This window comes from Ixodes scapularis, unplaced genomic scaffold, assembly GCF_016920785.2.
Source record: "Ixodes scapularis isolate PalLabHiFi unplaced genomic scaffold, ASM1692078v2 PGA_scaffold3__209_contigs__length_174095766, whole genome shotgun sequence".
Taxonomy (NCBI): Eukaryota; Metazoa; Arthropoda; class Arachnida; order Ixodida; family Ixodidae; genus Ixodes; species Ixodes scapularis.
In genome coordinates this window covers 74,551,365-74,578,790 of record NW_024609868.1, presented here as the reverse complement: position 1 = coordinate 74,578,790, position 27,426 = coordinate 74,551,365, and the positions used below count along the sequence as shown (strand labels likewise).

Below are 27,426 nucleotides of genomic sequence, written 5' to 3'. Positions count from 1 at the left end.
TGTTACTAACCACGTGACCTAGGAACTTCAGTTTGTCATAGGCGAACCGACACTTTTATGGCTTTCAGGTGAGTTGAGCGGTCTGCATGGCTTGGAGAACAGCTCGGAGTTGTCGCAAGTGGGCGTAGAAGTCGCTTGAAAACACTACAGCGTCGTCAACGTAGATGAGACAGCTCTGCCATTGGAGTCCGTCCACTACGGTGTCCATGACACGCTGGAAAGTTGCTGGTGCCGCGCATAGTCTGAAAGGCATCACCTTGAACTCGTACACTCCATCCAGCGTGACGAAGGCTGTCTTCTCTCGGTCCCGTTCGTCGACTTCGATATGCCAGTAGCCGTTCTTCAGGTCCATCGATGAAAAATATCGAGAGTGGCGCAGCCGGTCTAGCGTGTCGCCTATGCAGGAATGTGGATAGACGTCTTTCTTCGCAACCGCGTTCAGCTGCCGGTAGCCCACGCATAACCTCGGCGTTCCGTCCTTCTTCTTAGCTAGTACGACTGGAGAGGCCCACGGACTGCTGGAAGGCTGGATTATGTCGTCGTTCATCATTTCTTGCACTTGCTCCTGGATGACCTCCCTTTCTTTTACGCCGTAAAAGAAAGAGAGGTCATCCAGGAGCAAGTGCAGGAAATGCTGAACGAGACATAATCCAGCCTTCAAGCATCCCGTGGAGACTGTACGGTGATCGATGCACAGGGAGCGCGTCGTCCTTGATATACCGATGCGGAGCTTCGCAACGGTGGTCTGGTGCACCTTCGACGATGTCGCAAAGCAGTCGCTGTATTCAGCGAGAAGGTGAATCAGCTGTCGTCGTTTCGGTCCTGGATGCTTAGGGTTAATGTCGAGCTGCGCTGGCGGTGTACTGTCTTGCTGAGGTGGCGAGGATTCTTCAGCAATCGCGGAAATTTCGGCGGAGTTCTGGAGTTCCTCGATGTGGCCCACAGCGGCACCTTTCGTGAGATGTTGCGATTTTTGTCAAAGTTCGTCACGAGAACCACAGTGCGTTCATTTTGAAGTTCAGTTACCTCCCTTGTGACACCTATTTCTCCTCCCAGGAACAACCGAACGTTGCCTTCCAGAACAACTTCACCGTATAAAAGTAGCTGCATTGGTAACGACGGGTCCAACAATACTTGACCGCGGTGGCGAGTTCACCTGGTCGGCAGCGACTCGGACGGCGACTGACGTTGTTTGGGGTTCCGCTGGAGGCGGTGCATGTGTCCGCAGCGTCAATCTGTTCTATCCAAGGTCAATAACGGCGCCGTATTCGCAGAGAAAGTCCATGCCGATAATGACGTCTCTGGCAGTCATGTAAAACGAAGAATCTCACAGCGCACATCTCGCCGTGAATCTCGACTCGGGCAGTGCCCCTTTCGACGGGCGTAAAGAGGTGTCCTCCGGTGGTTCTAATTTGTGGTCCACCCCAGGGCGTCGTAAGAGTTGGCAAGACTACTACGGCATGTTTTGATTGAATTGTCGGTTTTGCCAAACACCCCGAAACCGACAATACAATCAAAGTACGCCGTAGTATTCTTGCCAACCCTTCTAGCAACCTAATTTCTAAATCCCTCAACGCAACCCCACAAGAAGTTACTGCTCTAAAATTCCTTCGAAACCGCACTGACATCGTAATCAAGCCAGCCGACAAGGGTGGAGCCGTGGTGGTCTGGCGTAGTGATCTCTACTCTGAGGAAGCTCTCCGACAGCTCTCCGTTTCTGATTTTTACGAACCCCTTTCCTCCGACCCCACCGCCGCTTTCCAGGATAAAATTACAACTACCGTAAAGCTCATGATTGAAACCAACTCCCTTCCCTCCACTGCAAATCGCCTAATCGTTCGTCATCCCCGCGGCGCCTCATTCTACCTCCTTCCCAACATTCACAAAGCAGGATCTCCTGGCCGACCTATTGTGTCCGCCATATCCTGACCCACTTACTTCATCTCCGCTTTTGTAGATTTGGTCCTGCAGCTTATTGTACAAAACTGGCCCAGTAACGTTAAAGACACAACAGACATCCTCCAACGCCCGTCTAATCTGGCCCCGACCTCCGACACTATCCTCTTCACAATGGACATCACATCTCTCTACACAGTAATTCTTCATGCCGAAGGACTACAGGCTCTCTCACATTTTCTTGGTCAGCGTTCCTTTCAAAACCCTCCGTTTCACGCCGTAATCCGCCTAGCCGAACTCGTTCTAACACCAAACGCCTTCAAATTCGACAACTCCTTCTATCGCCAGAATTGTGTGCGATAGGCACAAATATAGGTCCCTCGTTCGCCAACCTTTTTGTCGGCTACGTTGAGCACTCGTTTTTTAATTCCTTTCCACACCCGCCCCCACAATTCTACGGTCGTTATATTGACCATATTTTTGGTTTTGGGCCCCCTCCCGTAGTTGACCGCTTCACCAATGCACTTTGTAACGCCCACGCCTACCTTAAGTTTACCTCACTGATATCAAAATCCTCTGTCAACTTTCTAGAGGTAAAAATAACCAGTGACGATCACAAGTTTTACACCTCTGTGCATTATAGACCTATTGACAGCCATAGCTACCTTCTCTACTCCTCGAGCCATCCTAGATTCCAAATCAACTCTATTCCATTCTCACAATTTCTTCGCCTCCGTAGGATTTGCAGCGACGACATTGATTTCCGTCATCATCTTAAGACAATGACCACCTTCTTTATTGAACGTGGTTACCCACTCGGCCTTATGCGCAATGCCAGCAGTCGCGTTTCTAACATTTCGCGGCACGACGCCCTATTTCCCCAATCAAAGTCTAAACCCCCGTTCAACCCCCCCACCTTCACGTTCCATCCCTCGATACCTAGGCCCGACAAACTAATTATGGACGCCACTTCCCACCTCGTAGACTCCAAAGTTCTTTCTAAAGCACCCGCGCTAACTTACCGTCGACAGCCCAACTTACGATTCCTTTTACTACGCAGCAACCTTTCCATAAGACCTCAAATTTTACTCCCCGGTACCACGCCCTTCGGCGCCCCAAAATGCCTTACGTGCAAACACACCGGCCCTCCTCCCCACCTGCTAATGAGAATCCCTGACAATCACAGCTGTAAATCTTCTAATCTGATATACATCATTTCCGGCACACTCTGTCCAACCTTATTACATATCGGCGAAACTGACCGCCAACTCCACGAACGCTTCAGAGAACACCGCAGACTTGTCACACTAGAAAGAGCGGGCTAACTCAAACATGACCTTTCCACACACATATCTAAACACTTCTCCTTCACAAATCACTCTGAACTTAACATGCGACCATGCGTCATCAAATCAGACCTCCATACACCCACTTCACGGGAAAAAGAAGAAAACCAATTAATTTTTAACTTAGAGACAGCATTTTCTTCCGGTCTGAACAAGAAACTTTCTTTCGGCTACTAGACATTCCCCTTTTTCCCGCTCCTTCCTCCTTTCTTTTGTGATAATTTGACCGGTCACGCGGGGGCTATCAGCTCCCCCCCCCCCCCCCCCCCCCCGTATTCCTCAACTGGTTGACTTCAAACCTCGCACCTTACTTGACGCCTTTTCCTCCTCCCTCTCTGTCTCCTTAACGTCACATCTGTCACGTGTTTCCTATGCCTTTTGTATATACGGTATTCTTATTCTGATCTGTCATCTCCCCTTTCAGTGTACCTGAAGAAGACCGTTTGGTCGAAACGTCGTTCCCCTCCTTTCCTTTGGCACTTTCACTTCATATCTCTACTAATACACTAACAGTGCCCGGCAGAACCCAACATCTTCGCTCTACATTAAAGAGTTCAATACCTGTGTCAGACGGGCACGTTAAATGGCATTTAAGCAAAATGGCATTATAGCTCTACCAATACGCGTGTTTAACAAGCCACGTGGCGCGCGCACGCGCCACGTGCAGAACCAGGATCCTGAGCTGATTCGCAGAGCGGTGAATGACAATCTATCAAATAGACATTTACTTTCCCGTCTGACTGGGGTATAAGACTACTTGAGGGATTAGGTGCAACCGATCGACGTGCGGATAGTCATGTTGGAACGCTGGTCTGAACAGTATAGCTCCTATCGTACAGTGGCCAATGTGACTGTCGGTTGTCTCCTCCCCGAGAGTGATTGCGCTCTGGGTAAAGGACTGAACAGTACGAAATTATGACGGAAAGTACCTATATTTACCGTGTGGAATTTTAGCAATAAAAAAGAATAGTAGGATAGTAGCAATAAAAAAGAATAAAAAAAAATAGTAGAAAAAAAAACTATCTTTTTTTTTTTTTTTTAATATACTACGGTTCCTGGAGAAACTGCACTCCAAGTGGCGCGCTTGGATGAGAAACTAGAAGTGTTCGAGCTCGCCAGGGCGTAGCTTTGTACACTTAAAGGGCAACTCCGCTTAATTCCGAAAAATGTAGGCTTACAAGTGATTCAAATTCACAAAGCACTACTAAACAACTTTACGTCTTCGGATTCGCGAAATGTGGAATATTATTTGTGTAATCCTAATTTAAACATCAGCTGATACCAAAACCGAAACTTCGGTTGCGTCAGGCAACATTGGTCTCGGGTCGTCAGAGTCATGGCCACGTCACGTCGAACCACGCGGTCTTGTGACGTTCGGGAGGGAGCGAGAAACAGGACACGCGACGCGGGCAGGTCGCTTTGCATGGCGTGGACGCTGATGGCCCGGGGGAGGGGGGAAAGGGGAGAAGACGAAAGAGGAGAAGGGGAGCAGAGAAACAGACCGATAAGCGCGCAGGGCAGCGCAAACTAGCTCATCCGCGTAACGGTGATCATGTGAACGCCCGTTCAGCCAACACCGAGAGGAGAAACTCATGACCTCAAAAACAAACAAAACGTGAGAATGACGTAGTCATGCCTCTGACGTAGTGGCTCAACGTTTGCCGCCCAAACACCGTCGCATTGACTGCACTGACAATCGCGCCTCACGTCGCACGCTAGGGTTGGCAGATATCGGCGACTTGGCTCACTTGAAGGTTTACTGGCCAGTTTATTAAATAGATAAACGGAATTAGATCGTAATATTTGACATGGGGTCTTCCTATATGATACTGAAGAGGGCTACATAGTTTTCTATCAAAAATGATGCGGAGTTGCTCTTTAACACCTGCCGCAAGCCGCGGCTTTGACTGCATTCAAGTTGATCGAAAAGCGATTTTTCTGCCCGTGAAGCATCACTTCCAGCTGAGTGAATACCCGCTCTACAGAGATTGATTCAGGACGGCAAATGCAGCCGTGCGCGAACCACACGAATAGAAAAACTAACACTACAATATAAATACTGGCTACGACGTGCCATGCGGGAAAACAAACGCATGGCTTGGAACCGCATTGGAGCGGCTTGATTTATTGGCTTTCAAATAATTACGGCATGATCGAGCGTTTTCTTTTTATTAAGAGATTCATCCCCTGAGCCATTCAAAATAGTCTCAGAGGCATGACATTGGTGGAAAAAAATCAACATGCTGGAAATATTTTTTATTGCTTAGGCAGTTACCGGGGAAGTGCGTACGTTCAAAGCGACCAGTATAAAAGACGGAAGCGCAGAGCTTGGGTGTAGTGATCGGGTTGGTGTGTCGTCGTATTCATGTTTGTGTGTGCCATATATGTGAATGCGCTCAATATATGCTCGGCTGATGCTTGTAGTATGTGTGTATAATAGAGGTTCCCGAATATCCCAAAAAGCAATGGTGCCGTGAGAAATAAAGATATTTTTTGCAGAACATGAATTGTGCGAAACCTAGAGCCTTCTAGCCTAGCTACTTGCAATTACTGTGCTTGACCCTGCCATCTGGTGGCAGGCGATTTAACCTTCTTTCACGCTACGCGATAAGCAGCGGCTTCGAGCTTGTTCTTATGAGAGCGGCTTTTGGTTTCGCGGCTTGGTTTGCCATTCCTCCGTGATGCGCGCTTGACGAAGGAATTGTGACTCGAGGAACAGCAAATGTAAGATGTAAGATGTAAGACGCTTAGTAACTGGGTATCGGTTGTCGCCGTTTAACATCGCAGTGCTGACGACGGGAAGACTCAGTAACTGCTTTCGAACCGCAAGTTTTTGTACCTGCGGGGGGAATCTGACTTCGGAAATAAACACAGTTCGCGGAAAGTTCGTGTTACGCTTTTATTTGCTGCTCCTCTCCTCCCGTATAAGAGACGTAGCGTCCTCGTTAAGCCTTATTGAGCTCAATTTGCTCGATTTGGGGCCGCCATAATGAGATGCAGGCGACGGACGAACTTTGCTCCTCTGCTTCAGGGATGAAAGTTTCTCCCTTCCTGAAGGAGCATAGGTTACAAGACCGTTCATTTCCTTATGGAGGGCTATCGATACCCTTTTTCTAAGAGTGCACTCGCTCCCCGACGCGCGTGGTAATATACAGTGTGAGGATGTGTTTTCTCTCTATATGCTACTAAAGTACACCTCACTTCTTATATATACTAAAGATAATCTGGTCGCATAAGCACTCTCAATTATTTTACGGCTTGTCCTTATCTTGCACACTAGAAAGTTCTTTTAAGCTCTCCCTAAAAGCGTTCTTCCTGAAAAACCTATAAGTGGTTCTTTTAAGCTCCATTTTTGATGCGAACGAGTTCTTCATCGCCCAATTGCAGCGATGGAAGTGCTGCTCCATTTGCGCCAAATCGCGCAATAAAACAACGTCTGCTGCATCTTGCGTCAAACTGACATTTTTTGCCGCCGTCTGAACGAAGAATAAATCACTGCCCTCACGCAGCCATTAATACATTGCAGCTAACATCGGCAAGAATTGCGCCAAACCAGAGCCAAAACGGGCAAACACCAAAAGAATTGGTTGACTGTAATATTCAGAGAAGCAGAAGCAAAAGAAAAAAGAAGTATACAAATATATATTTCAGAGCGTCTTTACTCACCGTATAATGATTTTATTTTAGGTCAGAGTACAGTCGAAGACTCGAACACATGCAACCCCAAACAAATGCTAAAAACGCACCTCACGGGACTTCACTGCACTTGATTCGTTTAGTCGATAAAAGACCATACGCAGGAAAATCGACGAATGTCATTATGTCGCGCTTTGATGCTGGTTGGTTTGATTGGCTCGTTCCAGCGGCTACCTTTTCAATTAAAGTGAAACTTAGCATTTAAATTGCTCGTCAACCGCGCTGGTTGGTTGATGCGCTGGCGGAATGATCGCCGACATCCTCTAACTTCCAGACGATGTCGGCAATGTGAGAAGCAAAAAGTTGCGACCAAACATTGCCAAATTGTAGTATGGCGGCTACTGCACTCTAAAAAAAGTTTGTGCGTCTACTTTCACGCACAACACTCGGAGAGCCAATCACCGCAACCTACGGAGGCGGCTCAGCGAATGGCAATGCCGAAACATATGTTTAGACCAAAAATCGCAGGCTGAGTTGTGACATTAAGCAATGCGAAACGTCACGCCTGCATTGCTTAATGTCACAACTCAGACTGCGTTTTTTGGTCTAAACATATGTTTCAGCATCGTCATTCGCTGAGCTGCCTCCGTAAGTTGCGGTGATTGGCTCTTTGAGTGTTGTGCGGGAAAGCAGACGCACAGGCTTTTTTGGGGTGTGTGATAAGACGAAACCAGGGTCTTGTACTCCTGACGAGATCACTTAATTATAATCTCTGCACCATGCCTTAGTGCCTCCTCTCACCAGCCCGCGCTCCTGTCGATCTTCACCGCTTGGCGCCGGAGTGCTAGGTGCGGCGGCCGACATGGGTGCATGCTTGGTTTAGCACGATAGGCTTAGTAATTATGCTCAGTGTTATTCCAGGTTCACTTTTTTTGTATTGGTGGTCGGCTGATCCCCAATTTTAAAAATCTCCGCCGAGAAAAAAAATGCAGGTTTATATTTGAGCAAATGCTAATCAAGGTTGTTCTCGTGGAGCTGTCGATCGAAAGAACGGCAAACTTTTTCTTTGGTTCCAACGCCGCTACAGAGGAGTGTCACTTGCACAAGTATAGGTTTTCATAATATCGGGGGCTAGTCGTTTTGGCAGTAGTCGATAATATTAAGTTTTCGAGTTTGGTAGGTTCATAAAACTTGGGGACACATTTTTGTTGCTAGACAAGTTGCTTTTTGCAGGCATTTTAAAGAACTTATATATACAGCCTAAATAGACTGCCTGAAAGTACGAGGGGATAGAAGCTTTATCCCACCTGAAGTGTTGCGCTATGATTCGTTTTAGAGCGCAGCTCTTAGGGGCCCGTTTCCGGCTTGAGCGGCGTCGCCGTCGCCGTCGGCGTAACCGCGCGGTGCATCATGGGAAATGTCCCATAATGCACCGCGCGAGCCCCCCACCGGGGTCACGTGACCTCGTGGGGGGTCACGTGACCCCCGAAGTCACGTGACTCCCCTGAGGTCACGTGACCCCCTCCTCGAGGTCACGTGACCCCCCGAGGTCACGTGACCCCCGCCGATGTCGCGTGACCCCCCGATGACGTCATCGTCACTGATGACGTCACCGGCATCCACATCGTCATCGTCATCATCACTGATGACGTCATCGGCATCCACATCGTCATCGTCATCACTGATGACGTCACCGGCATCCACATCGTCATCGTCATCATCACTGATGACGTCACCGGCATCCGCATCGTCATCGTCATCATCACTGATGACGTCACCGGCATCCACATCGTCATCGTCATCATCCCTGATGACGTCACCGGCATCCACATCATCATCGTCATCATCACTGATGACGTCACCGGCATCCATATTGTCATCGTCATCATCACTGATGACGTCACCGGCATCCACATCGTCATCGTCATCATCACTGATGTCACCGGCATCCACATCGTCATCGTCATCATCACTGATGACGTCACCGGCATCCGCATCGTCATCGTCATCATCACTGATGACGTTACCGACATCCGCATCGTCATCGTCATCATCACTGATGTCACCGGCATCCACATCGTCATCGTCATCATCACTGATGACGTCACCGGCATCCGCAACGTCATCGTCATCATCACTGATGACGTTACCGACATCCGCATCGTCATCGTCATCGTCATCATCACTGATGACGTCATCAGTGACGTCACTGATGTCGTCACCGGCATCCGCATCGTCATCGTCATCATCACTGATGACGTCATCAGCGATGTCACTGATGACGTCACCGACAATCGCATCGTCATCGTCATCATCACTGGTGAAGTCATCAGTGACGGCACTAATGACGTCATCGGTACCCGCATCGTCATCGTCACTGATGACGTCATCAGTGACGTCAGTGATGACATCATCGGCATTGGGGGTCACGTGACCCCCAAGGTCACGTGACCCCCCCCCCCCTGGTTAGTTTAACCCCCCCCCCCCCCCCCAGTGCCCTTACCTCCTCCTCAAGAGCTGCGCTCCGATTCGGCGTTACAGGGAGTTGTAAGCGGCTTTCATTTTTTCATCACTTTTTTACGACCCATTGTATGTGGAACCTTGTCTGACTAGAGCAGTATTTATAAAAAAGAATGCTCTGTGTTCCTTTGGCACGCTATACATTCTTATTATATTGGATAATAAGTGATATTCCTTAGGATCAAAGAGGAACCTTCAGTCATTATCGAAGATTAACTCATTTAGCGATGCAATAAATTGTTTCACTTTCGAGTAATGTGCTAACAGATTTTGGCATCTGCTCCCAAAGGATCAGTGACTGCTCCAAACCAATGATTCGCCAGCTACGGAACCTGCCACAAAAGGTCAAATGCCGCTTCCATCACTGCGATTGCCTTTCTTTTGCGAAAGGAAGCAATAGTGCTTGAGGTGAAACCGTTCTTCGCGATCTGAGAGAGTCCTTGAGGCGTCAAAAAACACCTTTCAAGAACGGACATTTTTTTAGTTTGTGTTTTGTGATAAAGAATTTCGTCATTTTTTTCCTCCTATTTTTTTTTTTTTTTTGCGTAGAAAACAAAGATAAATGAATTGCAAAAGTCCTTGCACCCTATTTTTTTTAATTGGAGCTTTTTTTCAGCTTTTTGACCATTTCGTTTTGGGCAGAAATCGAAGCGTCGCAAGCGATAACGGGCTGTCGAGGTGTATTTAGGCAGTAATAACGGATTAACACAATGTAACGTGGTTGTTCCTAAACTTCTTTATGTATTTTACACTTCTCTTTGGCTGTATTCCAAATGTCACCCGAGTTACCTATCCCCCACGTCAGCGGGTAATACCACGTGACATCGCGAGTAAACAATCCGTGACTCGATTTTGGAACGGCTAGGATAGCCGGGATAATTACTTGGATACTACACGGATTGGCTTCGTCTTGGGCTAAATAAAAAAAAGAAAACAGAGCAGCGAGAGCGAAAAAAAATCAGACGCTGTCTTGATCCTAGAGAAAGCACTCGAAGAGACGATATTATTAACAACTCCCAAGCTTTTCTTTGACAGTGACGACACGGTGTTTCCTGAAAGGGCTCCACCAGCTCCTCTTGTTCGCCGCCATTTTGGGCTGTATGTTGATATCATAATTACTTACTCCTCTCAGTTGTTCTTATTATTCAGCATGGTCACTGTAAGTCTAGTTCAGGTGCCAAGCACACATATTCCACGCATAGTTATTATCACCTATTAAGTTTTGCAGAAAGTGCTTCCACAAGGCATAGCAGTACAACGCAGGGGGCTTTTTCAGCAGCGATATGTAACTTACGTTCGCTTTTACCCAATATGATTACAAAATCACAAAGAAAGAAAAAGAGTCAATTTATTGGGGAGGGAGATAGGACGACGTTTTTAACTGATCCTATACAAAAAAGTCTTCGAATCCTTCCCTGCTTTACAAGCGTTATCCTCTCTTTACACACACTCTGGAAAACAAATACTTCTACATCACCTACTGCGTTCAAGCATTTACAGCCTTGGACCTGAGAATACGAAGTTCTCTCCCAACGCCGAGGACGAGGATGCGGAGAAGCTCCTGTTTACGCTAGCATTCTGATGACAAAAACAGGTATACCTTCTTGGGCAGGGTACGTGGTCTAGATGTGGTGCGTATTCAATTCCGGCGTTGAAAATAGCCAACATCGGAAAAACCACACATAAATGGCTGCACCTTATTCTTTGTCATTTCGAACGTCTCCCACGAAAGCCAACGTAGAAAACGAGCTTTGACGACTTTTCGCAGAAAGCAGACGACGAGCAGACGGCGAACAGATCACGTGACGTATTTACTCGATTTTGTCTGAGATTACCCCCAATCGAGAAGGGTAGCGAAGGGTAAGTTGACCCCCCTATGTGATACCCTCTCACGAGGGCCTTTAGGGGTAATATGAATAAATAAATGAGAAAGATTAAAAAAAACTGCTTAATCTAACTAAATATGGTAATCAGCAAAATACAAATGTAACGGATATGTAACGAGACGTTCTATTTTTTAACTAACGGCAACGAGTTCCTTTTCCACATATGGAACTTGTAACGGGAACGCGTCCCAAAAATCAGAAGAAACGAAGAACCAGCTTTTGTTCTTTTTTTTTTTTTTTTTTTGAGGAACGTGTACAACACTGGGGAGAGCACGCCTATGTGGAGAATTGTTCTCGGAAAAGGAATACACTGGCGCTACTGCGACCCACTTGGAGGGTCATCGTATGTTGTTATCGGAACCCCTCCTCCTGCGTTGACTCTGCAGGAAATACTTGAAACCTGTGTGCTTGGATGTGTTTTCTTTTTTTATCTACGTAGGACAGATTTTTTTTCCTATTCTCTTACACCAACCGCGAGCAGAAAAAGATGCCAAAGTGAAACAGAAAAATAAACAAAATTATTCGGGCGTTGCCATCTATCATGCTCTTCCTTTCTCTTCCACTTAGGATTCTTCTCGTTCGCCGCCCAGTCCACGGTGTGGCCTAGTCTCGGGTTGTTAAAAGGGATGCTGGATCGAAACTTAAAATATACGCAGGACGTTTAGAAATAAGTCAGGTAGGATCAATAACAGACGTAAATAATAAGCGCACGCTTGTGTTTTGAGCGATTGTCTATATTTTTCGCTCTTAATTACGGGTTTTTGGCGAGCGCTTTCAAAAGACAATTCAGAGAGTGCATGTGTCTTGGGATATCCGTCGCGCCAGATTGCGCCCACGAAGTTAATGACTTTCTCGGGGTAAAGCGTGCCGCAATTATAAGCATGCGGCCTTCCCAGAGTGGAAACGAATTTGTCGGTCTGCTCACGAAGCCTCCATCTTGCCACAAAATAACTGCGAAATGGCTGAAAAAAAAAAAAAAAATAAACACTTTTAAGCTTTTTTTTTTTTTCTGAACACCATGCAATAAAGTCCACACTAAGGTGTGGACTTTATTGCCGAAGGAGATTGTGAATATGGAAACGGTGTCCCCTTTAGAGGATTTCATCACTGCACTGTTAAATTATTAAAAACGCAAATTCCTCCTCTTTATTTGATATATGTAATCATAGATGGTTTTCATGTCGTTTCAATTCCGTTGTCTCTGCTTTTCCAAATTTACGTTACCTGTCTGTTGTAGCCAGTGTTTGTATTGCATGCTTGCACATTTTTGGTCATTTGGACCCTCCCTGTAATAACCCTCAAGATAGGGCTAACAGTATTTTAAAAAAGTTGATATGATCCACGTAATAGACAGCATTTATTTTTACCGATATTTTAAAAGGGGAGAACTCTCATATATTCCATATTTTATTGGTAACAATCGTTAATACTAGAAATACCGCAATATTTTTTTTTTAACTGGGGTTTCAATATTGATCCAAGGGGATCGAAATTTTTGAAATGTTTGGAAATGTCGAACTTATTACCTTAAAAATTTCGAAAACTTTCAATATTTAGAATTTTAATTGCGCTAAAAACGCCGTAGGCTCTCAGGAGCCCCGATGCAGGTGAAGCTACCAGCCTAAAAAAACTTTTTCGGTCAGAGCTTGTTTAGAGTATGAGACCCCCACAATACAAAATACATATCTAAATTTGAAAGAGTACAGAGGACTGAAGCTCGATTTATTTGCAGCCGGTATAAAAGAACAGTCAGAGTGAATGAAGCGATCAGTTTTCTTGGACTTGAAACGCTTCAAACCCGGCGCTTAGAAAAGAGGTTAAATGGTGTGTACTTGATTCATAATGATTTAAATCACCTTAAAGAGTTCCTCACGTAACCCCAGCATCGCACACAAATACTCGTTTTAATAACAGTAAAATGATTCAGGAGTTTTGGGCGCACAATGATACATTTCAATGTTCCTTCTTTCCTAGGGCAATAACCGCATGGAACCAGTTACGAAACAACATAGAAAATACCAATTTCGAAAAATATATTTCAAATTTGAAGGTTGCGCTCATGTGATTGTTTCGTAATGTTTTCGTTGATGTTTTTCTTTGAGTTTACTTTGTTGTTACGTCTTGCAGCTGGAACTGATGTCTCCTATAGTGTAATATATTATGTTTATATTTGTGATGCTCACTACTGCTTGGACTCAAACATGAGTCTGCAGTATTTATAAATAATAAATAAATAAATTGTGGTCTTCGAACTTTCAAATTTGTTTCGCTAATGAATTCAAGCATTCTCAAGCTTTTTGAACGTCAACGGTCCTAAAATCTGAAACTTGCGAACTCGAAATTTCAGGAACCTTGACATTTTTTACTCTTTCGATTTCGAACCTCAGCAGGATTCGAAAGTTGCCAACATTTCGGATCCGAACGATAACAGGGATCATAATTTTTTTTAACATTTCGAGCTCCGGCCTTCAGATGTTTGCGGCGTCTTTATTTAGTACCATGAGTAATTTTTGATACCGGGTATTTCTGCGAATACTTTTGCAAAATTCCTGAAACTAGGGTGGCTGAGAGAAAAACAAAACGAATTTGGGGAAGAAACTGTTAGCCACGACGAACGGCAGAAATGGCAATAAAAAACATTATTCAGCAAAATAAAAACCTAAGACTGACTGATTAACTTTTTAATGAGTGAAAATACAAAGTTGGTTTCATTAACGTGCTGAGCGTCATATAAAACTCCTAGATAGCTCAATTTTAGAAAGACTTGAAGCGCGCGGGAGCGCAGGGGCGAGCTAAAAGTTACTACATGTGCAGCATCGCAAGTCCGGCGATGCGAAATACGGATGATATTCTTACCATTCGCTTTTTCGCATCAAATTACCGTGGCTGCATACCTTATTGTGAGGTATGTTTGAAATTCTTTGCAGAAACACCCGGTATAATGCCGGACCCGCTACTCCAGCAAAACGTCAGTGGTTGGTAATTCATGTAACGTCGTTCGTAGATACTGAAGCTTCCTAAGCACGAATTTCTAGGAGACATATATGTACATCATCGGTTTTCTCTCTATCTGCACAGTTTATCGCTGCACCCGGAAACTTCATGTACGCACTATTCAGAAATTTCCATAGTGACTCTGAAAACAAAGGAACAAATAAGTGCGTCATGGTACAGAAAGTGCCCTATAATGAGTGTGGGGAGACCAAATTTGCCAACTACACAAAGTGGTTCAATGCAACAACATGCTTACCGTAAGTTAAATTGGATTTCATTTCTACTAAATCAAACGCTTTCAATGAAAAACAAATACAAAGCTTATGAACGCATAAATAACAAAAACTTGTTTTCAGGTACGCAATGCGGTCGTTCGACAGTGTCGTAAAGTTGGATGGAACTCAAGGTACAACAAAAAACGTGATGGTTGCACGGCATCAAGTTGGTAAGCCCCAGACACCATTTGCGAAAATACTGACAGGTCGTCGTGACACTGTCTTAGAAGGCACGACAAAGAAGTTAGCAATTGCAGTGTGATTAATGCAATCCAAAAATGCCTACGCACCTCATCTGTAGCATCTAGAGACAGGTCAACGCGAATGACGGGATAGCAGAAAGAAATTGCACTCCAACAGATAACCTGCTTGAACAGAATTATCCTTGTGTTTCAAATGTTGAATGTACCTGTGAAAATCGCGTTTTAATGGCCAAATAGTTCTTTGAGCGGATCGGTTTTTGCTGGAAAAGTCATAGATAAGCACATACGACCACCTGAAATTATTACACTGATATGTTTCAAGTTGAAAAAGAACTTAAGAAAGAGTGAGCGCTTGTTTGCTATAACTTTATCCAAACGGTGTCCTCACTGAACAGGAGTTTTGCCGTTCACAACAATAAGCATACCCGCGCCACACAAGTGAGCAGTCAAGAGGATTGGGAACAAAGCGGATCCGGACGGCGCTTCTCGTGCGCGCTTGTACGGAGCGGATACGATTTCTGACCTAGGCGACAAAAGTCGTGTTCGGTGGGAGAGCCCTTAATTAACTTTCCACGCATCTGCTGAAGAAGAAGAGATGGCGATGGTGCGACTGACTATGGCGGTTCAGGCGCTTCAAGGCCATGCCGCTCTAATGTACTCAGGGCGGCGTTACTTTGTTCGACGGCAGCGCCTTCTTCATACCTCCGGGCACTTTAACGGATTCGACAGGGTAAAAGAGACCCGATCCCCATAGCAAGCGACAAACTGACAGTTCTCAACCTTTAGGCCGGGCGGCGGAGAAAAGCTCACCGGAGAAAAGCTCACCGCAAAACAGGCAGATGCGGAGAAAAGTTCACCGGCCTTTGAGCGGATGCGAAAAAAAGCTCACAGATTTTTTTTTTTTTTAACTTAGCGGATTCTGCGTCAAACTCAAAGGTGGCAATTGATCACAATTCGCATTCGTCACTTCATTAAAATTATGTTCTCGTTTTTGTAATATTCTTTAGGTTCATTGGGCATATTTACTAATTCCTCAGAAATTAGTAATCATCCATTATTTATATTAATGAAGCCACAAGTATAAAATCAGAACATCGTACACCGGTAAAAAAGGCAACAATTTATTGACAGGTGACAGTGCACCGCCAGTAGCTTTGTCAGATAAAGAAGTTTGTTCTTTGCGAGCCAATATGAATAGCGGTGTGTGAACTGTTTCAGTTCCAAAGATTGTGTAGTGCCTAATAGATAAGTAGGTATTTGCTGATGTAATCAGTGTCGGCTACGGTGTTTTCTTTCCGTTAATTTCACTAACAAAACTTTAGTTGCGAGAACAAATTCGTCCTGTCGTGTTTGTGGTCTTCACTCCGTCGTCGTCGTTGGAGCGGTTTTCATCGTGTATAATGTTTAACAACTCGCCCTATTTGCTGCGTTTTTTTTTTTTTTTTTTGAAGACTACTTTTTATATAGGTCACGAGTAACAACGGTAACAGTGTGCAGCTCTGAAGGTCATGGGTAGCTCGCCGTAGAAGGGCATCACACAAAGGCAACGTGTGGAAACACCAACATGAACGGCTACAAAACGTGCTTGTCCGAAGAAGAAAGAAACCTCGATATCTTGCAGACTGTTTTATCCTATTTTTAAAGGTTAACAAAAGCTTCAAAGAGAATTTCAGGTACCGCGTTGTTGCGCATGCACTTTCGGATTTTCGGCATTTACAGTTTTGAATTTTAGGTGTTAGGCAGACATCATTAAGTTTTCGAACTTTTTCTTGTTCTTCGAGTTTATAAAGTTTTCATTTAGGCTTTCGTCGCCTAGAGAGTAGGCCATAGAAAACACTCACCCGCAATGATTAATTTGGGAGCAATATACCCAATAAGCTTAACAAATATTACAAAAAAGGACAGTTTTCGATTTTTACAAAGCTGATGAATTTTAATGATAATAAATTGATATATGTTACGCATGATCCAACAACCTCCATACAAAAAGAAGAAAAAAATCGGTGAGCTTTTCTCCGCACACGCTCAATAGCCGGTGAGCTTTCCTCCGCATCCGCCGGTTTTTCAGTGAGCTTTTCTCCGGTGAGCTTATCTCCGGTGAGCTTTTCTCCGGTGAGCTTTTCTCTGGGATTCCTTTAGGCCATACCCGTGGGCTGTAAATTTGCTGCGCTGGACATCAAACGCTCGCTCGCTGCTGCCGCTGAGAAGAGGCTCGCGTTTTTAGAACATTTTTGGCTACTCCAGGATCAGTCTTTTGAGCTCTGTTGTTTCATTTCAGTAAATAATCAGTTAGCGTATCTTCGTTGGGTTACTTCAACAACAACGGCATTCGCCGGTACTACCCTCAACCGTCGCGACTATTGCGACAATACTTGCTTGGTTTCTGTGAAACGCCCCTCTAACGTACAGTTTTTCTTACTCCTAGGTTAGAACCAAGAAGACTCAGAACAATTTTTCTTAAGTGTGCCCAGCCATAGATGACAGACTCTTGTCTGTTAAGAAATCGCCGCCCCGTCGAAGTTGGCTGTTTTACTTTCATGTAATATGAATAACAATAACCAACTTTCGCACAAATCACGGTGCTGGCGCACCCGCGTCGTTAGGTTTTTGGCGGCTCATTGAAGCCAATTGCGTACTCAATAGTCACTTACCAAGGACTACCTATACGTCAAAAGTTTAAAAAGATATTTTGAATACGAAGACATACATTTTAGTAATAATTTTAATACTAATTACAATAGAGTTTTATAAATAACAATAAACAATTTTGCACAAAACACGGTGTTTGTGCACAAGCGTCGTTAGGTTTTCGGTGGCGCATTAAAGAAAATTAGTCGCTTGCCAAGTACCACATATGCGTAACGTTAAAAAAAGATTTATTTGAGTTACACATACACCATTACAAACATCTGCGATAATGGAAGCCCTCTAATGTCTTTATATTTAAGGCTGCAGACAACAAATTCTGTGCAAATTTATTTGTTGTTATAAAAACAATTCACGCGGTTCTTGTTTCTTACTCGGTGAGCACGTTTTCTTTCTTTTTTTATCGAGATTTCCCACTTGTAGTTGCTAAATGCCTACATTACTATAAGCTATATTTAGCAGAAAAGTTACTGCAATCGCGTCTGGTTTTCGCCGGAGACGACCGACTGACCGTACAGTTGATGAAGTTGTTTTCACTTTTTTTTTTGTTATTTGCGCGGCCGGTGGCAGCAGGGTTTCGCCCGGTTAGTTTCTCTATCGAACACAACTTTGTATGATAACTGGCAGAACTAAATGAGACAACGCGCCGGGTGAGAGATGAGAGTGATTTTCCCTCTCTCCGCCCTTCCGAGTGGAATGGTCTAAAAGTGCCAGGGTCTCCGGGTTTAAGGAAAACAATTGTTGAAACGACCTCTGCTTCAGTTGCAAAAATATGTCCCCTTTTGGTAGATGCCTTTTGACATTCCGCCGCAAACAAGTTTCATACACAACCATTCTTTGCTATCGGCGATCTGAAATAATGATATGTGTTCCGGTATGTAGCTGTTTTGTTAACTTTTAAACAGTGGTGGGCGGGCTATATCTACTGATTTAGTGATACGCCGGGTTCCTGTTGAGATGAGATTACGCGCGTGCACAGTGATAGCAAAGTTACAAGCGTCCCAGAAACTTTTGTTGCCAGTTAGCGCTTGTCCTGTGTGCTTCTTCGTCGTTTTGTCCCGTGTCTTTTGCGCTATTTTTGAATGTAAATTACCAACTTGCCCAGCAGACCAAGCTTTTACAATACATTTCTTCTTCGTTGGGCTCTTTTCTGTGTAAGCTTCCACTATGTGAGCAGTGTACGCAGTGCACGAGTCTCATCGCCCTCTCGACGTGCAAGGCCAGATACTTGCCTACTGCCTTCGAAAAGGGCAGTGCCCACCGGGCATTGCTTCCTTATTTGATGCCTTGGGTCCGTTCATCGGGCATTGGGAGTCTGAGTGTTGGCGGCAAGTTCGATTCCTTCATGACTGGTTGAGAGTCAGTTGCTCCAAGTGGTGCAGGAACGGCCAAGCTGGAGCGACCCGATTGGCAGAATACCGCAAGTTGGCGGTAGCGGCGGCGGAGTTTTTTTGGTGCAGAACTCGGTGGAACCTTCCAAAACCGGTGAAGATGACAGCCTCTGTTGCCCCGGTGATCGTTGTGGATGGTGCTTCGGTCAGACCTGCCGTGGAGCGAGTGCTGAAAAGGGACCAAAGTTTAGTCTTTGAACGTCTGTGGACAAACATGAACTCTTGCTAAGCTGTTCACAGGATTGCAGACAAGGCTCCCACAGAGGAAAAGGAGCGGTCTGTTTCGGAAGGAGTAGAGTCGCTGCAGAGTAGCTACAACGGTAGCAAAGACAATCAGTCGGTCCTCCGGAGGGTTGTCCGTCACTTTTTTAACTCAGACCTTTCGCTCCTGTTGACTGACAAAGAAGGAAGCTTCAGGGTATTCCCAAACAAATTATTTGGTGGAAATCTATGCTGGCTATCAACAAGAACTTCAAGCTAGCAGACACACGACCGACTAGGGCAAAGACAAGGGCTGTTAAGATGCTGGAGGAGTTGAACCTCGAGGCTTCGGCAAAGTGCGCAAGAAATTGCAAACTGGAAGTCCCTGAAGATGTTCTTTGCGACAAAGACTCACAAAGTCGAGTGCCCCATCAGAGCCATCGTCACCGAGAGAGAAAGCTGGCAGGCGCAGGTGAGCAAGTTTCTGCAACTGCACCTGAGTAAACCCATCCAAGAAGACCCTCACAAGGTGAGCAGTTCGGACCCCCTCATCGACGTACTACGGGAGGGCCTTCCCGGAGTCAATAACGTTTTCGCCTTGGACGTTGAGGAATGGCGTTATTCGGTTCCACACGCGAACTTCCAATTGCTGTTCGGGAACTGATTGAAACATCGGGCGTGCTTGCACGTCAAAATGCGTGTGGAGTCACGGCTGATGCCTTTCTGAAATAGTTGAACTGCTACCTAATCTCAGCGCATGTTTGCCTTGAGGACAAGGTGTATGTGCAGAGGCCTGGCATTTCTATCGGATCTAGTGTGGCGCCTGTGGTATGTGAGATTTTTGTTTGCCAGGTTTGACCGCTCGGTTTTGCACGAATTAGCTAACGCACCCGTTGTTAAGGTTTGTAGGTACGTTGACGATTTTCTTATTTTTGTCGGTCTTCAAAGCAAAGCCTTCAGAGTTCCTTCAGAGCAAAGCCTGATCTCTTTTAGCCGAGACTATTAGTTCTGGAGGTTTTAGCACATCTTCTAAGCATTTACAAGGTTTTTTTTTTTTACAATTTTTAGATGTCCTGTTGTCTTTAACTCCCTTGACGATGTGTGGTGGATGTACAGGCCACGCACAAAAAAAGGCCCTTTGGCTTTTGACTCTGCCTACTCTAAATTGATAAAGACAGGCATCGCCTCGCTGCGCCTTCGGTCGTCACTGCTGAAGTCATGTCCACACGTAATTAGTGATAGTTTTGACCTCCAGACACGTCGCTTGAAACACTCTTGTTTTCCCTCAGTTCTAATACGGGGAGTTGCGGAATCCCTTCCATAAAAGTTGAAAAGCTCTACCATTGCATTCAAGAAAAAACCGAAGAATATTTAGTGTTACCTTACATTGATAAAGTGTCGTGCAATCTGAAAAGGATAGTATCCAAGTTCAACGTGAACGTTGTTTTCACTGCCCCGTGCAGATTGTCTAAAATGTGCTGTATGGTAAGCGGGCCGAAAGTGAAGAAACCTGCTTGCAGCAAGAAACACGTCACAAACTTTGTGCCTTGTGCCACTGAGCTGGTTTACTGGATTAATTTGTCTTGTGGTTGTGTTTACATAGGTCAGAGGAGACGTAGTTTAAATGATAAACTTCGAGAGCATGCTGCTTCTCTTGGCAACAATTACGGTTCTCACTTGCCGGGGCATTGTAAAACTTCTGGTTGTTCCCCTATCCTGGACGGTGTGCAGGTGGAGGGACGCAACAAGGGAAGGTTAGAAAGAGAGTTGCTGGAGGATTCAAAAATACATGCATGCGACCAAGACGTTTGTATACCGTTGCGTCGGTGTATATGCAACCCTAAGAATACAGCTTCATTAACACCATCTAGCTTGTAAATATTAACACGGTGCGTTTTCCTTTCCTCGTTCGGGTTGTGCGGATGGGTAATGGAGCTGTTTTGTTACTTTTTGACCGGCAATGGGCGGGCTATATCTACTGCTTTGGCGCTACGCCGGGTTTTTGTTGAGATGAGATTACGCACGTGCCCAGCGATAGCGAGGTTGGAAGCGTTCAAAAAACATTTTTGTTGCCAGTTAGCGCTTGTCCTGCGTGCTTCTTCGTCTTTTTCTCCCGTCTTTTTCGCGCTATTTTTTAATATGAGTGTCCGTTACCAACTTTCCCAACAGACCAAGCTTTTACGATGAGGACCAAAATTTAAATTCAATAACTTCGCGAAAAAAAATTATTTTGGCCCAATACTTGGGTTACTATTTCAGTGATGTTTGTTGGGGAGTTTAGCAAATTTTCAGGCAAATCGGGGACAATGAATAAAACGCCGGTGTACCCCTTTAAGCTCTCTCCGGTCACTGTATTTGCTAGCAAATTTGGAACTGTTTTCTATCAGGGCGCGCACGCCAGGAGCCAGCGTTCGTGTCAGACTACTCGCATCTTCTTCCACCGCAGAGACTTCTCGGTTTGAAATCAGTAAGATGTCACTCTGCTGAATTTCTTCGTGGTGGAGTCATAGCCCATCCCCGATACCCCCAACAGACCAAACCAGACGCAATTCTCAAAACCACCGGCGCTCACTATCACCACAACGCAAAACGCCGTGGAGTAGGGACCGTCGTCTGCTCTCAGATCCACCATATGACGTCACGAGTGACCCTGCTCGTTGTTGCCAGTACAGCTGTAGAGCGGTAGCAAGCGATTCGGGGGTGTACGCGTAAACGTCAAAGTTCATTTTCTCGAAAGGAATTGAATATTTTTCTGAAATATTTCCTAGACATACTCACAGGTGGATATTTAGTACGCGGCGAAAATGTCGGAAAATCAATGACAATCAATATTTTGCAGGAGCTCACCTTTAATGCCTTCTCTTCTTTTACACCGATAGCTTTTTTTTACGTCGATAGCTATTAGTGGCGCACTTTGCGGTTTCGCGCTGTCAACCGCGCTTCATATTGAGGCGGGTCATTCCCGGCACTCCGCCAAAACATTCAACAAGCCGCTGATAACAAGCAAGCAATATAGCATGCCTGGTCCTGCATGGTCAATAAAAGGGTCCCCAACGGGCAATTTGGCAGTGCACCGTAATAGGAAGCCCAGAATTACGACAAACAACAATTCCCGGGAGATACGCAGATAAAACTGCCCCATAATTTTATGATGGATTACGCATCAGAAAGCAAGGGGAAAGCAAGTGTGTTAGTGCCCCGTCAATGCACCTGAGAGATTGTTTCTTTACCACCGCAAGGATAGCAGACCTATCGTTTCTTACAGAGAGGGAAACTAATAATTATAAAGTTTATTTTCTCCCGTACACCTTTTTTTATAGTAATTAAAACCTTCGACTTGTAATGTGGCCAATAATAAACTGTAACACCGCCTTGACAATTAATGAAACCTGTGATCACCGGCTGCAGTGACGAAGGTACGTTCCTTGACGGGTGTATCCTCGTCCTTGAAGGGACATACTCTGTTTGAAGCACAAAGCCGTCCTTGAAGCAATGACATGCCTTCATGTCGCACGAGACAGAAAAGAAAAAAAAAGTACCTCCCCTTTTTGTTTGTTTTTGCGCAATAGGCAGAGCCGTGAACCTGCCGGCTTTTCAAAAAACCTACAATCATAGAAAGTATGTTATTTTCCTAAGATAGAATAAAAAACACAAGTAGATAGAGAAATACAAATTTAAAAAGCGCGCAGCGAAGAATAGTTATATTAGCGTGAAGAAAGGGAACAAAGTATGTGGTGGAGAACAGCCGCTTATCTTACCTGAAAAAAATATGTCACCCACCCACCCAAGTTTTGCTATGTTCCCTGATTCAAAAACCAAACTTTTGGTGAGAAAGTGACTATGGTAGTAAGGCTATTTCTGGGGATTTCACAACAGCCTGAAAATGACTTAGAAGTGAGAGTAAAATATCTAAAATGTACAATAATGCTCCAAAATTGGGTGAGGTGAAATTCGATGAAACGGCGTCAAGGTATTAAATGACGAAGTTCAATGATATGCCCACTTATTCGATGAAACGTCGTTCGTTGAAAGGCATTCGATGAAAAGTCCGGTACCTTCATTTTTAACATCAACTCAGGTTTACTTACTGAATTTAACGAGAAAAGTGATTTGATGCATAATCAAAAACAAATTCAGGTATCCCGCCACATTTAGTGCGGGAGAAACGCTTCCCTCAATTTTATCTGTCAAGCCGTGAGGGACGGACAGGCATAATCTCATGGTTTGATTGTCCTAGGTCGACGTATTTCGGGGAAAAAACTACGGTTTTATTTTACAAAAAATAAACGCCGAATTTTCGGCAAAAACTTAACTTCAAATTTGACAAAAACTGACTCCAGGAACACCGAATCATAGTTGTACCCCAATTCGGAAAATGAAGAATTGACGCAAAAATGGCGCCGCGCTGAGGCAGACCGAAAGCGCCGAGCTTGACGGACGTCTCGAGAAGTGCAAATGATTCCAATGACGTCACATTAATAAAGAAACTATTGCAAAGGTGCAAGCAAGCAGGACCAGAATGACGATAATATTCCCTGGAGAAGGGTAACAATGGGGTCAAAGAAAAAACACACATCTCAATACACAGCTGGGTGACAGGTGCGCGATCAAAAAATTATGCCTGGTCCTGGTATCGAGCCAGGGACCTCTTGATTTCCAGTGGGAATGGAGAGGTCCCTGGTTCGATACTATAGGACCAGGCGGATGTTTTCGCTCGCGCACATGTTACCCAGCTGTGTTTCGAGATTTATGTTTGTCCTTTGACCCCTTTGTTCCCCTTCCCCATGGATTATTATCGTCATCGACGTCACATTACATCTTCTTTGGCAGTGGCCAAATACAAAAAGCTTCTTTTTTTTTGTCACTCAAAGATCCTACCATCGGGTTGTAATCCCGCCCGGCCTTCTCTCTGACTGAGCTGAATAAAACAAAAAGCTATTGAACGATGTTTTACGTGGTTGACTACACGTAGGGTTGACTACGCATACGGAAACTTTGAGTGTGTAGTTCAACTTCCTAACGTATTGCAATTATGAGCTCATCATCGCATTCTCTCGACCTTTTTCAGTGTTTGCACAGGTAAAAAAGGCGCACCTTGACTGATGCTGCCGTCTTGTACCCTTTCAGGCGGACACTTAACGAAGGAATTTTGCTACCCTTTTGTGTACACTGATGCGAAATGCGCCGTCGTGTTGATGAGTCATTGGAACCACGGTAAGCATTCCATATCCAAACAGGGTTTATATTCAGCAGGAGCTAATTCTTCTTCGGTGTAGTCGATCAAACCATAAAATTTTTGGGTTGTTTTTCCTTATTGTTGTCTTCGACCTAACAAGCACTCACCGGTTAGAGTGTTGTTCAAAAAACAGAACACAGCTACCCCGCCGTCGTCGCCGGACATACTTTCTATTACTTATTTCAGTCAGCCAATAAACCCTTTATTAGTAAGTAGGTAGAGCCATCTAAATCGTGACTCGATCCGCACTCCTGCCTCTTTCGATCAGGATGGGCATCGTACCGGCGTGCGGGTGTGTATCACGGCTGTGTGATGTTCGTTCAAGACCTCATGTGCGTTTCTCATCTACATAACGCTGCTAAACATCTGACTAATTTTATTTGTGACTTTAACACTGGGGTAGAGAAAAACTAGTCCTATCAGTAAATGCAAATCCCTTAGTAAGAGAAAGGAAAAGCGATAAGGAGTGAAAAGTCTTTATTGTTTAAGTACGGCATTCGGATAGTAATTAACATACAGCATAAATTGTTTCGTGAAATGACCCACGTGAAAAGCATAATTGAATATAAAATTTAAAAAAATAATAATACAAGCTGGGACAAAAGCAGACATAAGCTAAGTAAAAACTCATACTATCCTTCGATCATGGGTGTTTCATCTTCCTGTTTGCGATATTTTAAATTTACTTTGAACATATTTTCTTTAAAAAGTTGATGATTTACGCGGGCTAAAATTAATGATGCGCTGAGCACCAATCACTAAAATATTTCGTCTTGTTTTATAAGCGGTAAATTCTTTAGCCTAGTTTTATGACGTATCCGGGTTTTGTGGCGTTTTCCTTACATATTGTCCATTCTTATTCAAGCTGCCAAAATACAGTGTGAAAAGAATGCCACAGCTCACAAGCAACAAGGCGGTGAGAACGCTCCCGAAACTGGTAAACTGGATATTTTTTTTTTATTCAAAGTTCTTGTTTCTTCCGTCGCTGTGAGATGTAACAAAAATTAAACAAACCGCTTAGCTTTAAACAGCAAACTTTAGTGCTAAAAGCGCTAATTAGCCGTGTTTTTTTTTATTATTATTTTTTAAGAGACACACTTTAAAGCTGGGCATTATTCCTAAAAGAAGGTACTGCCTCAATGTAAATAGTTCGAAACAATTATCTATCAACGTGTTGTTTTTGAAGAATCAAGGTCAACAAAACGCATTAAACTAGTGTTCACAAAAAGCATTAAGGAACGTAACATTAGCCTGCCGGGTCACAAAAATGCGGATGAAGACAAAACCCACATATGTGTTGTAGTTTTGAGGAATCACAGTGAAGAAAAACAATCGCACATCCACATTTGGCTACCTTGAAAGGTATATACAAGATGCGTAAATGAATGTACTGCGTGCAAGCCGCAATAATATATGCGTGCATAATTATTTAACAACGTGTTGTCTTACTGGAATCAGAGGAACAAAAATACGCTTGTTTGTGTGATTTGGCTAAATGGAAGTTACACATAAACAAATAAAATACCTACATGACAGGTCTAAAAAGTGACTGACACACAGATCCACCAGGGTATAGTTTCTCTGGAATCAACTTTGAACGAAATTGATTCCATAGAACATGTCTACGCTAAATTACACAATAATTCAGAAATTAAGATGATGTTTTTAGGTCACAGTAAATAAAGGCGATTGCGCAACTTTGTGACGTTTGCTTTGAAAGAATACAAAGAACATTGCAAGAAAGAAAAACATTAGTTAGAACGCAGCCTAAACAACTGATTAATTTTATTTGTGACTTTAACATTGGGAAAAAAAAAAACCTGTCCTATCAGTTAATACTCAGCCCCTAGTAAGAAAAAGTAAAAGAGATAAAGAGTTTAAAAAAAAATTGTATTGACGAAGTCCGGCGTTCGGTGACTAAGAACGTACGGCATAAATTGTTTCGTAAAATGACCCATCTGACGAGCGTAATTAAATAATCAATTAAAAATTACACGTGAAGATGTATCCCATTTCAAAATCACAAAATTGTGTGCCGTGTCAACAAACAGTAGATCAAGACCAAAAACAAAAAGCGTGTTACTCGACTGGAATATGTCAGACAGAAAATCAGCTACAATGAAATTAAAATAACTATAGCGTAGAATGGCGTATATGACGAGAGATTTTATAAAATACGTAACTTTGAATGCTATGAAACCCGTGTATCTTGGAAACATTTTTAAGCCCCAGGGCAAAACAAGGACGCCTGTAGATGTAAACGATGCTGTTGGTCAGCGCTTTCGGTTCTTAGTTGGGTTCCATCTTACGAAACCAGCTTCTATGTTTCTTAAAACTCCAATTTATTTTCTCACAGTAGAATAAAGTATTTTTTCTCGTGCGTGCGTGCGTGTGTGTGTGTGTGCGTGCGTGTGTGTGTGTGTTTTCATATAGTATTTTGAGGGAAATTAAAGTGTGAGAACAGGGTAATTTAATACCTTCAAGTTTCATGGCTCTAAAACGATCTCTGTAATGGGAATGGGCCATTATCAAAAACCTCTGACTTCCAACAAACCTTCAACACTTTGAACTCGAAAGAGCGTGTTTTATTACTACTTGCCTTCCACTTGATACCAAAGAACTTCCAAAGATAACATGGATATGCGGGTGTGATAGGGCTCATTCATTATAGTTATGAATAACCAATGTCTAGATACGTTTTTTTTTTTTTTTGTCGTTGTTTTTTGACTCTTTTAATCCTTGACTGTTTAGTGCATATTACGAATATAACCCTGTTCAATATTTTTTCAGGTGAAAACATGCCCTGCCAAACAGCTTGCGAAATGTGGGTGAGGCATGAAAATCTAAACGAAACTTCTCTAAACGAGAACTGCACCAAATATTACAAACAGTTTTGCGGTGACCGCAAAATTTTTCTCTACGACAAGCGAATTTGTGATAGAGTCGAAAAACTTCCAGTTAACATAACTAAATCTATATCTGAAGATCAATAAAACTGATATTCAAATGGTGCAGTCTATATTGGTTTAAATGTGTCACGATTAATATCATGAAAACACCGCTTGACAAGATGCTTAAGTAGGAGGGGCGGCGGCGGCACTATAGTTCTGCTCTATGGTGCATGAAAAAAGTTAGTTCAGATTCCAAGCTAAACACATGTATTTCGTGTAAAGGTAATAGCTAGGCGCAGGAGAAA

The 27,426-nt window shown here is 44.0% G+C and overlaps 1 protein-coding gene across 1 annotated transcript in view; it reads left to right on the top strand.

Moving 5' to 3' along the window:
• The window catches only part of LOC115320764, a 29,972-nt gene extending 2,749 nt beyond the window's left edge, over positions 1-27,223 (top strand). Inside the window, exons 2-6 of the mRNA XM_040218470.2 lie at positions 14,363-14,535; positions 14,635-14,723; positions 24,122-24,208; positions 25,096-25,167; positions 27,021-27,223. Of these exons, the coding sequence (XP_040074404.2) occupies positions 14,363-14,535; positions 14,635-14,723; positions 24,122-24,208; positions 25,096-25,167; positions 27,021-27,223 (624 nt within the window). The remainder of the gene's footprint in view (positions 1-14,362; positions 14,536-14,634; positions 14,724-24,121; positions 24,209-25,095; positions 25,168-27,020) is intronic.
• Positions 27,224-27,426: the final 203 nt, after the last annotated feature.